Source organism: Catharus ustulatus, chromosome Z (genome assembly GCF_009819885.2).
Source record: "Catharus ustulatus isolate bCatUst1 chromosome Z, bCatUst1.pri.v2, whole genome shotgun sequence".
Classification (NCBI taxonomy): Eukaryota; Metazoa; Chordata; class Aves; order Passeriformes; family Turdidae; genus Catharus; species Catharus ustulatus.
In genome coordinates this window covers 2,567,453-2,581,236 of record NC_046262.2, presented here as the reverse complement: position 1 = coordinate 2,581,236, position 13,784 = coordinate 2,567,453, and the positions used below count along the sequence as shown (strand labels likewise).

Sequence of the window (13,784 nt, the reverse complement as noted above, 5' to 3'; positions counted from 1 at the left end):
ACAGGCAGAAAGCCCTGCTCACACCTGGAGCACTTTGGTCCCACGTGGGAGAAGGAATATGCCCCATGTTCCACGGGTGTGCCTCAGGCAGGAGGCTGACTCCTGCCTTTCCTCACACGACAGTGATCTCGCAGCCTCGCCCCCCAGATCCGTCCGCAAAGTCAAATCTGAGCGGCTCTGACAACATCTAGCCTCCAACTATTATTACTTTCTCTCTGATTCGCACTGCCAGTGAGATGCTGTGAAAGGAACTAAAACCACCTCCAGCTTCCTTCTGCTCCTCCCAGCTCAAAAACCACACAGCATCCCTGGGAGCTTGCCAGGAGCCTCTTTGTGTGCAGCGATACACACACATGCAAAACCTACATTTCCTTCTACCAAATGCCTTTTTCTTGTTGTTCTAAAACCTGCTCTGTGACTGCCCACCAGGAACTCATTTGATATCTTCCCTGTATTCCAAGTGGGAAGCCAGCAAGCTTTTTTGGGAGGGGGATGAGAAGCAGCATGGCACAAACACGGCTCCCTACGGCAAGAAGAGGTGGCATTTGCAGAGGATACACAAAGGATGGGGAGCTCCTCTGGCCCACCATCCTGCTCACTACCTTTCAAATCTCCTTTTCTTGGAGGAGTTCTCCATGAGGAATTCCTTTGAGCGGCCCATCTTCCCTTCTAGGATGATCCAGATGTTTTCCTTCGTGTCTGCATCCTCTCTGTCGCTGGTTACTGTGACAATCTCATAGGCTTTAAAGCATATTTAACACACACGTTAGACAGAAAAGGAAGAGCAGATGGCCTGCAAGATCTCTGCATTTGGCTGTCACTTTGCTTAAAAACCCCTTTCCTAATATTTATCACAGCCCACAAGACAGCAAGCATTTGCAAAATTAGGGTGGAAACACACTGAAATCTGTGGGACTTTTGACTTCTAAGTGGTTTGGGGTAGAACACGTGAAAAATATGAGTCCTGTTCAATTGGGTAGCAAGAATAGATGGAGTTATTCTTAGAATCATAGAATATTCTGTGTTGGAATGACCCACAAGGATGATTGAGGTCCATCCTGAACAAGCTATGCCCAGCTCCACACTGTGCTAAGCACTCCATCTGAAACACAGCCCAAATCCTCCACATTTTCTTTTCTTTTCTTTTCTTTTCTTTTCTTTTCTTTTCTTTTCTTTTCTTTTCTTTTCTTTTCTTTTCTTTTCTTTTCTTTTCTTTTCTTTTCTTTTCTTTTCTTTTCTTTTCTTTTCTTTTCTTTTCTTTTCTTTTCTTTCTTTCTTTCTTCTTTCTCTCTTTCTCTCTTTCTTTCTTTCTTTCTCTCTCTTTCTTTCTTTCTTTCTTTCTTTCTTTCTTTCTTTCTTTCCTTCTTCTTTCTTTCTTTCTTTCTTTCTTTCTTTCTTTCTTTCTTTCTTTCTTTCTTTCTTTCTTTCTTTCTTTCTTTCTTTCTTTCTTTCTTTCTTTCCTTCTTCTTTCTTTCTTTCTTTCTTTCTTTCTTTCTTTCTTTCTTTCTTTCTTTCTTTCTTTCTTTCTTTCTTTCTTTCTTTCTTTCTTTCTTTCTTTCTTTCTTTCTCTCTCTCTCTCTCTCTCTCTCTTTCTTTCTTTCTTTCTTTCTTTCTTTCTTTCTTTTTCTTTGTGCCACCATTCCTAGCAGAGGGAGGGTGTCCATGCACCCAACAGGATGTGCTCAGATGCTGTGGTGGCCTGTAAATATCCAAAATATCCCTCACAAGGCTGATTTTTTTCAGAGGAAGAGCACAATCACAGTGAAGTAATGTGATTTTTGTCTCTCCAGGATTCTCCTGAAGAAGAGCACTGGTGCAGTAGTTCTTGAGATGGACTCTGCAGTTCATCAGTGTGGTTAAGTAACCCTTGTTGGCTGAATCACCCACCCCATCAGACACCAGAGTAATTACCCTGGGCCCAGTGGGATCCCCCAGAGCAGGTCCAGGGATGTGGGCTGTTAAACTCAGCTGTCATGCTCAGCTGGGACACTTAAGCTCGTAGCCCAGAACCAGTTAAGGAGGAAGCTGGAGCAATGTTACTTACCAAGCTTTAAGGACTGAACTTATTTTCCACTTCAAAGAATCAAGCACATTACTTCTAATGAGATCATATCCATGTGTTCTCATGGCTTACTGATGGGCTGAACCACTGCAGAGGGGCCCCTCTCATGTTTCAACCCACAATGAGATCTTTTTCTTCCTCACAAATCCTGTTTTGTTTCTTCCTTATCGCGGAATTGCACTATTGAACTAAAGTGTACAGTAATTCCACGATGATAAGCCACACTGAGTATAAGCCACACTTCAGGTGCCAGCAACTTTTCATTCTTTGTCCATACATAAGCCACACCTGATTATAAGCCGCACGTTACAATACAGAGTGTGATAAAAGGTGTCTGTTCTATCACCATCTGTTGAGGGTGGGGACAGTGATCCTTATCTCAATGGCAGATAATCTGCTAATGGCCCATCCATTGAAACCAGGCAGGGCATTGTTCTTTATCTTTTCACAGCCCATCCTTCCTCCAGCCAGTCATTTTCTGCTCATGGCCATTGAGTCCCACTGTGGCACTGATAAAATTACTGCATCCCATTGGGAGTTGCTCCAGCCAGGGGGAAGAGCCCAGCATTTCTTACCAAGATAAAAACAGAGGTTTTGGGACACTAAGGGAGCCCCTTTCTCCACTGGACTCCAGAGGAAAACCGGATTTCTCCACATCCCCACTGGAGCTCCGAGGGAAACTGCACCTTGTACAGGAGCACTGCTCCAACTGAGCCACATCTGTCACTGCAGGAGGATGCAGCCACCATGGAATGGGACTGCTGCCAACACCCTGCCTGACGGGTGTCAGGTTGTACTCTGACTGTGTCAGGGTTTGGGGTTTGTTCTTTGTAGTGCTGTATTTCTATTTTAATTTCCCTAGTAAAGAACTGTTATTCCTAATTCCCATATCTTTGCCTGAGAGCCCCTTGATTTCAAAATTACAATAATTTGGAGGGAGGGGGTTTACATTCTCCATTTCAAAGAGAAGCTCCTGCCTTTCTCAGCAGACACCTGTCCCCCAAACTAAAACAGCAACTTTTCATTCTTTGTCCATATATAAGCCGCACCTGATTATAAGCCGCACTTTGGGTTCGGACCAAAATTTTAGTCAAAATGGTGCGGCTTATAATCGTGAAATTACTGTACATGAAATAACCCCTAAACCCTGCGTGGGACCCTCCAGCTTGCAGGAGATGTGGGGCTATGGCCTCTGAGGTCCTCAGGGAATGGCACAGGAGCACTCCAAACTCACCAGTCCGTTCCTTCAGTTCCAGGATGTCGTTGTTGGCACAGGCCAGCTCCCTGATGAGCTGCCCATCATCTTCACCTTTAGCCAGCCAGCGATCACACTGGAAGCGAAATGTCTTGTCCATGGCAGAGTCCATCACATCAATGTATTCCAAGTGCCAGCCTGGGGCAATTCCTAGTGAAACAACAAAAATTAAAAAAAGGTTTGGATGTTTGCACATAGGAGGTGAGGTGCCTTTCTGTGGTAGTTCCACGTTGTTGTTATGAATCATGGAATTGAGGAATGGTTCAGGTTGGAAGGGACCTTTAAAAGTCAATTCTCCTGCTACAGGCAGGGACAATTTCCACCATCCCAGGTTGCTCCAAGCCTGTCCAACCTGGCCTTGGACACTTCCAGGGATGGGGCAGCCACAGCTGCTCTGGGCAATCTGTGCCAGAGCCTCACCATCCTCACTGTAAAATATTTCTTCCTTTATATATCTAATCTAAATTGACACGTTTCTAGTTTTAAACCACTCTTGTTGCCCTGTTGCAGCAGGCCCTGCTAAAATGTTTGTCCCCATCTTTCTTGTAAAGCACCAAGGCAGGGCTCTAAGGTTTCCTCTTTGGATTTCCAGTCAGATTGTAAAGCACAACTTTCTCCTCTGGCCCTGCCAGCCAGCACATGCAGGAAAACTGAGGGCAAATTAATGAGTGCTGGGACTGGATGTGAAAACAGGACAGAGTGAGGTGATGGATGTTCCAGCATGGATGACCAAATCACTTTACATTTCCCTTGGGGCCTTCTGAGGAGCCACAGCACCTTTTTGGTTTCCTACTTCATTTATTTGGTTTGGTTTTTTCCCCCACTGGAAAAACAACTTGAAAATGAAGAAAACAGCATTTGAGAATGTTTTCCTGATTTCTTTGTTAAAATTACAGGAGGACTTGTTGACCTCAGTGGGGACAGGAGGTTCTGGCAGTTTTGCTTTCAAGTCCTGCTATTAGTCAGACAAAAAAAGCTTGTGTTCATGATGAGACATCTCTGCTCACTTATTATGTACATCCTGGAGCGATTATACAGCTCTTGCTCTTCCAGGAATTCACTGCCATGTACCTATTTCCTTCGTTTGCAAAAATTAATCCTCATTATCCTTGAATAGAAAATGATGGCACATTTTTGAGTTATGTCAACAAGTTGCCCTTCTCCTGTGGACTGTGAGCCTCCACAACATGTGCTGGAAGTTCTTTACCAGCCTCAAAGCCATTGCTGTTTTGTACTTTGGTTGCCTAAACCTTCTCCAAGTTAGGGAAATAAACTGTGCACTACTCAGAACAGACCTCAACCAACACCACCATTCACCCCTTTAATTCTGGGGCACAGAACTGCAAAGTCATTGTGCCTGGAAGGTTCATCTGTAGGACATCTTGCTTAGAGCAAACCCAGCTAAAGCAGGTTCCTCAGGGCTGTGCATGGCCAGTTTTTTAATATCTCCAAGGATGGAGATTCCACAGCCTGTCTGGGTGGCCTGTGCCAGAGTTTGATTACCCATGCAGAGGTAAAAAAACCTTTCTTTTCTTATTTAAAATGGAATTTCCTGTATTTCAGTTTGAGTCCATTCATTCTTGTCCTGTCACTGGACACTGGTGAGAAGAGTTTGGTTCCATTTGCTTTAATTTTGCAGGGTGCCCAGAGCAGCTGTGGCTGCCCCTGGATCCCTGGAGTGTCCAAGGCCAGGCTGGATGGGATTGGAGCAACCTGGGACAGTGGAAGGAGTCTATGTCATGGCAGGGGGTGGGACACAATTGTCTTTAAGGTCTCTTTCAACCTAAACCATTCTGTGATTCTACAATTCTGTGAAGTTTTCCAGGGCTCCCACTGTGATTTAACTGGAGCAACTTGCTCTTTGGGGCTGTTTGGGAAATTTATTCTACACATGTTGGCAGTGACAGCTGTTAATCTTTTGGTAGGATCTTTTCCATTTAAGTTCAATGAACATCTCTGCAGGATATTCAGGAGGCTGCTCTGCCTCCATCAAAACTTCAGTGACAACAGTACAGCATGAAAGAAAGAAAACATGCCTTCCTTCTGCAGTGAGAGATGTCAATGCCTGCAGACCAGGATGGAATAAATTGTTGATCTCATCCTGGCTGTCAGCAGTGAGCAGGATGATGGGGTCAGGATCAGTGCTAAGCAGCAGAACCAGAAAAGAGGTTGAGATGCACATGCCCTCCTCCCTCTTCTCCAGCCTGGTGCCAGCAGCCACACTCACCAAGAAGCTGCAGCAAAATCCTGCTCTTTCATCAGAGGCAGAGATGGGGCAGACCTGACTTTCTGCAGATGCTGGAGTTGAGGACAAAGCCAGCTCCTGCCCACAAAGATGCTTTCATCATCCCTGGGCTGTTTAAAGAGCAAGTGTTGAGCTCTGTCAGAGTTCAACACTGAAAAACAAATGCCAGCAGAGTCCCTTACAGCACAGGGTACATAAATCAAGGAGCTGGATGGACAGTCTTAGAAAAATGGTACAACTGCCCCTAAACATCCTCCTGTCATTTCTCTTCCCTCTCACTAGAATTTGCCTTTTTCTCATATTTATTCCTGATTGTTAGTGACTTAAATTAGATTATGAGACCTGTACAAGGATCCCGAAATGCCTTTCTTTTCTAGGAGAAATAGCTCAGCCCAGGTGAAAGCTATCCTAGAAATGTCCATAGCAGCATATCTCCCCACCCTGTCCATGTCCCATGGTGCCAGGAGTGGTGTCACATCAAGGGTTTCATTGCCACAGCATTAAACCCCATTTAAAAACTGATTGGAAATGGAAGAGTTGGCTCATGTCTGAAAAATGCATCCTCCTCTCTTCTTTTGTTTCAGACTGAGAAAGTATATATAAAATTCCTTTTTTGCATTGGTATGGAAAAGAAAATGGAAAGGCCAGTGATGCACAGAGCCTAAATGTGAGACTTTCCCTCTGCTGGGCTGACTCTGTGTGCTGGGCATCACGTCAGCAGAAGGAGAACAAATTGTGTTTGCAGAACTGCTTTCCAGGTCATGAAATCCTGGTTTCAGGCTATTATCCTGTTTACCCCTTGCGTTGCTCTGTGACTTTTGCAATGGGCTCAGAGACTCTACAGCACCTAAGCAATGATAGGAGGGGAAACTCCTACCCCAGAGCCACCAAACCTTCAGCCCAAGCTGGTTTATGAAAGAGGAAGAGTGAGCCAGAAAGGTGATGTGAATATAGGAGGGTGAAAGGACTTTCCCAAATCCTGGCTGCAAGGAAAAACTGAATTATCTCTGCAGCAATGGCTCATCAGCCTTTCCCCTGGACACTGATTCTGATCCACTGTGAGAGCCAGAGCTGCTCCATCACTCAGCTTTGGGTGATGCAGAGAAAACAGAGCAGACCTGCTTGTATCCTGTTGGCACCTCAAGCAACAGAACCAGGAAAGCAAGGGCTCAGGAAAGCATCAGCTGCACAGATTTCTGCCATGACCTCAGTACAAACCAGGACCACTCAATTTGCCTCCATTAATGCTTTGGGGCAGAAGGGAAGAAAAAGCACATGTCTGAGTAGTTCCTGCCCAATTATTCAGCCCTTGGTCTTTAAAATAATTTGGCGAGCACTGTGCCTTTGTGAAAGGTCCCCTACCACCAAAACAAGTGTTCAACATTTGTAACAAAAGGTGTTTCACCCCAGGCCTCATTTTGCTGCCATTGAAATCCCCAGCAACAAACCTGCCTTAATAAAACCCATGGCAGTGCCACATAGGCTCCTTAATGGTCTGCAGCTGGAAGTGACATTTTCAATAGCATGCAAAACATTTCAAATGTAATTAGAGGAAGAGAAGAGCTTTGGGGGAAAAAAGAATCACTTTGCTTGCTTGACTCTGTATAATTTAGTGTGATATAGGGAAATGTATTCTGTTCCCCAAATGTCCTTATCCAAAGGAGCAGTTGTTTATCCCATTTATCCTCTTTCCTATAAGGATCCAAGCTGCCCACTCGGGGATAGTGGGCAAGGACTTGAAAGGACCCTCACAGGACCCTCTTTCCTTTTCCCCAGGTGGTGCTGAAGGCTGTGCTTTGCTGACATTAGACAGGTTGGATGGTAAGCTCCTTGTCACCCATTTCTGCAGTGATTAGCACAATTGAGCCTGACTGCAGAAGTGGTGGATGAAACACAGATAATGACATTACTGCTTCATTTAACTAAAACCCCAGCCTGCAGCACCACCAGCTTCCTTTGCCCCTCTCAGGAACAGCCACGACTTGCCTGCACTCACCCTTAAAATATTAAACCATTCTGACACCTGTGGAAACATGGGAGGATGGGAGAGAAAAACGGGGTGCAACAAGTGTGGTGGGCTCAGTGCTCACCAGGCACCTGGTCCCTGACCTTAATTTAGTGAATATTGACTATTCCTTGCAAAGAAAGAGCTGGGGGGATCAAATCTGCTGGCAGAACCACACCCATGCTCGGAAACACATAAATCCACAGAAATCTCCACTTTTTGGAGCCATATTCATTGACTCTCCTCTCTATCCCGTATCTTTCTGTAGCATATCTCTTCTGCTTTGGTTTTGGAAGCAGCTGATGTCTGATCAAGGATAATAGTAGTCATTACTGGTGCTTATGTTTCCACAGGAGTAAAAAAATCCCTCCTGCTAGGGACATTGACTGCTCAAGGACCAGTGAAGAATTGCTGCTGCCAAGCCTTTCACAACCACCAGCCAGCACTGCTCAGCCCCTTACCTGCATTTTTTATTTATTTATCTTTAAAACTTTCACATTTCCTGAAGCATGAAGTAAAGACCATAGCACAGACAGCTCATCAGCCTGGCATCCTCTGACGTTTTTTTTTCTCCCCTGCCTGGTTAGGTGAGCATCCATCCCTAAACCCCACCTCATGAGGCATCACCCAGAAAGTGGTGGGAGTTTTGATAGCAGCATCAAATCTCTAGAAGTGGAGCGTTAATTGTGAGGTGTTAAAATCATAGCATCTAGCTGTGCATCAGCACATCTCAAAACACTCCAAGAAGGTGAATAATTTTTATCCCTAATTTACATAATTGAAAATGAGGTACAGGGATGCGATTTATGCAAGGTCATTCAGCAAACCAGTGGCAGAATAAAAATAGATCCATTTTGTGTATCTCTGCTTTAGGATCATGTTAGTGCACACCACAACATTTCTCATCAGGGCAGACAGGCAATGCAAAAAAACCTCTCACAGTCTCTGAGAAAGCAGAAGATTAACACTTGGGATAGTTTTAGAAAATAGATGCCCTGCCTCCCCTCTCCTCTGTTGTCTCTGCAACTTGTTCAGTCCAGGATTTGACTCAGGTCGAAACCACCCATAAATTACCCTCAGACACACCCCACTCCTCCAGCCCTCACATCTTACAGATAAACTACTCCTGTGCAAAAGCACTTAACAACTCAAACTGGAGATGGAACAATTTCAGATTATATTCTTATGATTGAAGGAAAATTTGTGTTTTATTGAGGAACACTTGAAGCAAAAGCTTTTAACAAGGATGCAGGATAATTTGTCCCCAAGAGGAGCAAAGGAGGCCTGTAGAAAAGAGAAGCTTTTACAGAAATGATAATTCTAAGGCTACATCTGTCCTTTTGGGCTTCTTCTGAAGGGTTCTGCAATTCACGAGATTGGAAAGGAATGAATGCACAAGGTCAACACCAAAGTCTCTGTGTTCTCTGTCATTCTGCTATTTTAAATCCTTACATCTTTCTTCCACTTCATGCCACTTCTGCTCTGTGATGCCTTGGTTAAGCTTTAACATCTATAGCACATCTTTCACAGGATCATGGAATGGTTTGGGATGGATGGGAGATTAAAACGCATCCATTCCACCCCTGCCATGGGCAGGGACACCTTCCACTATCTGAGGCTGCTCCAAGCCCTGTCCAGCCTCAACCTTGGACATTTCCATGGGTGAGGCAGCCACAGCTTCCCTGTTTTGGGCCTCATAATCCTCACAGGGGTGAGTGAAAACCTTTTCTTTGTGTTTAACCTGGCATAGAAGAGAGAGTAAGGTGAGGGTGGGCTCTGTGTGTCAGTGCTGGGATCTCCCAAGCTGCTGAGGCCAGGTTTGGACAATTTGAAGGACTAATCAGGCATGCTGCAAGCCTGCAGGCTGCACCCTCGAGTCCAGTCTGAGTTGTAGACCTCGATTCATCCAAAAAAATGTGCAGGGTTTGGCACTGTCTTCCTCTGTACTGAGCCACCAACTAAACAGGGAGTGTGATGGACTCTCCTCTCCTTGGGCAGTTCTACACATCTATTTCTCTTCCTCTCACTTTTTATTTAAAGCAGAATCTCTTCGACAAATCTGCCCCGAGGATCAGCAGAGTTTATGAGGCAACAGTCGAGAAATGAGAGGCAGGGTTAGAAAAGCCCTGCTCAGGCCTGATAGCTGAGTAAATCCTTACAAAAGGCTAAAAAAAGACAGCTCTTTAGGTGTTTTTTTTAAAAAATAATTTATGGCCTACAAGTGCCCCAAAGGCTCGGAATAACGTCCATGAATTGCAGAAACAGACCTCTGGAATTGCTGTGTGCTGTGAGTTCAAGGCCTGGGCAATTCAACATCTGAGTCAAGATACTGCTCCTGGAAAAGGGAGTTCCTTCAGAGAAAGAAGAGGAAAACTGAGGGTTTATAAATTTTCTTGAGTCCAAAGCAAAAAGGGAATTAGATACTTTCTTTTTTGGAAGAGCCACCCAAAAGGAGTCACTGGGGCAGTTGGGGTATTTCAAACTCTGCTAGACAATGCCAGAGCAGCTGGTGAAGAAAAAGGCAGAGAATTGTTATGGCAAAGAAGAAGTCTGGCTCCATAACCTTGGTGTTTACTTTTGTCTCTGCTCCTGCAACACAGTAAAGCCTGGTTTGTCCATAATTGGGCTCTTCCTGGGTCCCCTTGGTTGATGGCAACTGAGATAATCAAGAATCTTAAATTAATTACTTTGGACAGACTGCTTATCACCTGGTGCAAATCTACTCAGGGAGATGAGGGAGCTGCATCCAGATTTCCCACAGCTCCTTGTTTCATGGAGAAAAAGGCAACGACAATAAAACAAAAACATAAAAAAAAGCAAGAAAAGGGTTTTTTTCCTAGGTAAATATGTCTTTTACTGTGATGCTGAGAAACTTTCAGTCGTTCTTCCAGAATGGTGATTTAGTCCTTATAGCAGACAAAAAAAAAATATTGAGGCCTATATTTAGAAAACCAGCTTTTCTATAGACCTACAGATACTGATCTTGCATAAATGTAGAAGTAAATGAACTGAGATATGAGAAAATACATAGTGCCTATCTGAGATCAGAAGATGGGGAGTCTGGAAGTGATTAAATTTGCTCAGGGAGTCTAAATATATTAGGTTGAACATAAGTATCTCAAAGTAAACAGGGGCAAGATAAAAAGACATGGAGCAAAATTGAAACTAAATTTCATTCACGTCACTTTGCTGTTACCAGAATCTTGCTGGTGAGCTCTAAACTTCTAAAAAAAATCAGGAACAAGTTCCTTGAAATTGCAGTTGTGAAGTCTTTAAACTGCCTGGTTTCAAATGAGCAACAACTTCCTTCCTAATCATTTTTAGTGAAGTTAGAGAAATTAGATGGGGGCTTCATTTCTCCTTTATGTCTCATACAGAGATGTCACTCAGCAGTTTTTGTGGTGAAAATGGCATTTAAAAGCATTAAAGTGGGACCATAAAACTGGCGTGCTTTTCCAGAGGATGAAAACACGGTGCTTGCAATTTAGAGACCTTGTGATAGTTTTGCCATGGCAATTACTGTCTCTTCAACTCTGAACACCCCACTGCAGTCAAATTTCGGTGAAAGGATAAACAAAAGTGGGATGAGAACTGGGAGCAAAGCCACAGCAGCGAGGCTACGCCAAGGGAGAAGGATGCTGAGCTGTGTGCACGGCACAGTGAACACAATGGGCAAAGCATTTAAATGTGTTTCATCCTGAATGCAGGCAGGCAGTTGGCATCTTGATACGACGAGGAAAAAGAAGCCTTTCAATGGTTTGTATTTCCCCAAACTAACCTCGATGGGGCAAATAATGTGGTGCTGCTGTTGGACCCAAATAGAAGGACGTGGAGCTGCTGGAGTCCAGATGAGTGTGACAAGGATGCTGCAGGGCTGGAGCCCCTCTGCTCTGGAGCCAGGCTGGCACAGCTGGGGCTGCTCCCCTGCACAAGAGAAGGCTCCAGGGAGAGCTCAGAGCCCCTGGCAGGGCCTGAAGGGGCTCCAGGAGAGCTGCACAGGGACTGGGGACAAGGCATGCAGGGACAGGACACAGGCAATGGCTTCCAGTGCCAGAGGGCAGGGCTGGATGGGATATTGGGAAGGAATTGCTGCCTGGGAGGGTGGGCAGGCCCTGGCACAGGGTGCCCAGAGCAGCTGTGGCTGCCCCTGGATCCCTGGAGTGTCCAAGGCCAGGCTGGATGGGCTTGGAGCAGCCTGGGACAGTGGAAGGTGTCCCTGCCATGGCAGGGGTGGAATGGGATGAGCTTTAAGGTCTCTTCCCTCCCATACCATTCTGTCATTCTGTCATTCTGTGATTGAGACTGATAATTTAGAGGACAAGAAGAACGTCGAGCATGCTCCATGTACTCAGGACTCGAGGAGCAATGGGGTGGGCCAGCATCAGGCCAGACCTTGCACAGGCCATTGGCAGGGAACCACTTAGTCCAAAAAAGCGTGATCAACGTCTGAAGCCTCAGAGCAGTGGTAAATACAAACACATTTTTATTTAATGCCCAAAGTTCCTCACACGTCTGACAAAAAACATGCTTGACCCCTGACCCTACTACTCATTTAAAAGAAAGAGAGCCAGGAATTTCTAGGCAGTGCAACAACCAATTTATATAAATTATATATAGGGAGCAGGCATATATTCAAAGGATAGCTATATCCTGGGATCTCAGAGGTCATAAATACTCTACCCACCCAACAAACTGTCATGCTGGATTGTGTGAAGTTTCAGATAGGAGATGCCTCTCACATGACTAATGCAAGAACAATGTAGACAACATATGTTATGATTTAAACAACAGTTTTCCTTCTTTCTGTGGGGAAAAGCGAGTACATTTTTGCTGAACAAAACCTGAGCGTGGTGTTTATCCAAGGCTTAAATTAACCTTGCTGTCAGCCAGGTCTGGTAAGAACTGGTATTTATAAGTGGAAACCAGTGTTATGAGGAAATAAGGAGAGAGAATATGAGGTTGCCACGTGTATTTATATACATATTTCAGATTCTAGACACCCAGCTTAGTATTTTAGCTGACTTGTAGTGGCTATCTAGGTACATGTTCTTAGCCCAGAGCAAATTTAAACTAATTGAGCCTATTTGCTGCTTAGCCTAAGGCTAAACTCTGTTACCTCCCTTTGCCACCAGCCAGCTGCACACAGCCAGCAATTATCAACTTGTGTCAGCAGCATCATCAGTGGCACTGAGAAGGTGAAGTTGTGCAAGAAGAAAAAGGCAACAAAACCCTCCTGGATTAATGGGATTTGCTCATCAGGCAGCAGGCAACAGACCTGTGGGACTCACAGCCACAGGATGTGTGGGTGCAAATGTGTCCTGGAGGGCCTGGGCAAGAACTTGAATGAGAAAATCCACTGGAAATTATTTAATGGACAAAAATGATCTCCAGTTCAGGAGATGCCCTGAGCTATCCATCATGCAAAATGCAGAGGATTGTGGAAGGATTACACGCTAGCTCAGCCTGTCCTCTTCCTCAGGCATCCAGTGATGCTGCTGTTGGAAAGAGCTGCTGGGCCCTACAAACCCTTGGTGTGATCCATTTCTCACCTTCCTGCATCCCAGTCTGGCTGTGTGCCTGAGCCCTGAGGACCAGCTTTGCTCTGGTGGGTGAATTTCATCCTGTTAGCCCAGCCAGTCACCATGATGCCATTTGAGGAAAAAGTTCTTTTAGCAGACATTTCAGCTGGTACTAGGTTTGAAACCAAATCTGCAAGTCCATGTTGATTTCTTAGTGCTATGGGAAGGATGTCTGAACCACTCTTGGAACTGCTGAAAAGCCTCTTTACTGAGCTAAGGCTCTAATTCAACAGCTCTTTCCAAATCTATATCTGAACTGCATATCTAAGGAATTAGTGTTTTGGCAAAGTAATCAGGTAAAAGCAGCTCCCTTACTGCATTCAGCACCAGCTATATAACATGATATTATAGAGTTTAATCAACTAAATTGTGCTGTGTTATAGGAGTGATAAATACAAGCTCAGATCTTGCAGTGTCTGGGAATAAACAATCATGTTAGGTGGATGTATCTCCCATATTTTAGAGCAAAAAGCTACCACAAGATGTGTTTTTCTCTCTCTCAAAGACCTTCCAATGGGAAAGCCTAATCCAGAGATAGCATCTTTTATTAATAGAGCGTGACATGCAACCTTCCCCATCTGCCACAGCTTGGAGTGATTGAGAGGATGGTGGCCAGGTCACATCAAGACTGGCATGAA

General features: G+C 44.8%; 1 protein-coding gene across 1 annotated transcript in view; it reads right to left on the bottom strand.

The window, feature by feature from the left end:
* LOXHD1 (lipoxygenase homology PLAT domains 1) overlaps positions 1-13,784 on the bottom strand; it is a 133,967-nt gene that overhangs the window by 4,582 nt on the left and 115,601 nt on the right. Inside the window, exons 37-38 of the mRNA XM_033085064.2 lie at positions 3,297-3,467; positions 603-741 (exon numbers count right to left, since the gene is read on the bottom strand). Of these exons, the coding sequence (XP_032940955.2) occupies positions 603-741; positions 3,297-3,467 (310 nt within the window). The remainder of the gene's footprint in view (positions 1-602; positions 742-3,296; positions 3,468-13,784) is intronic.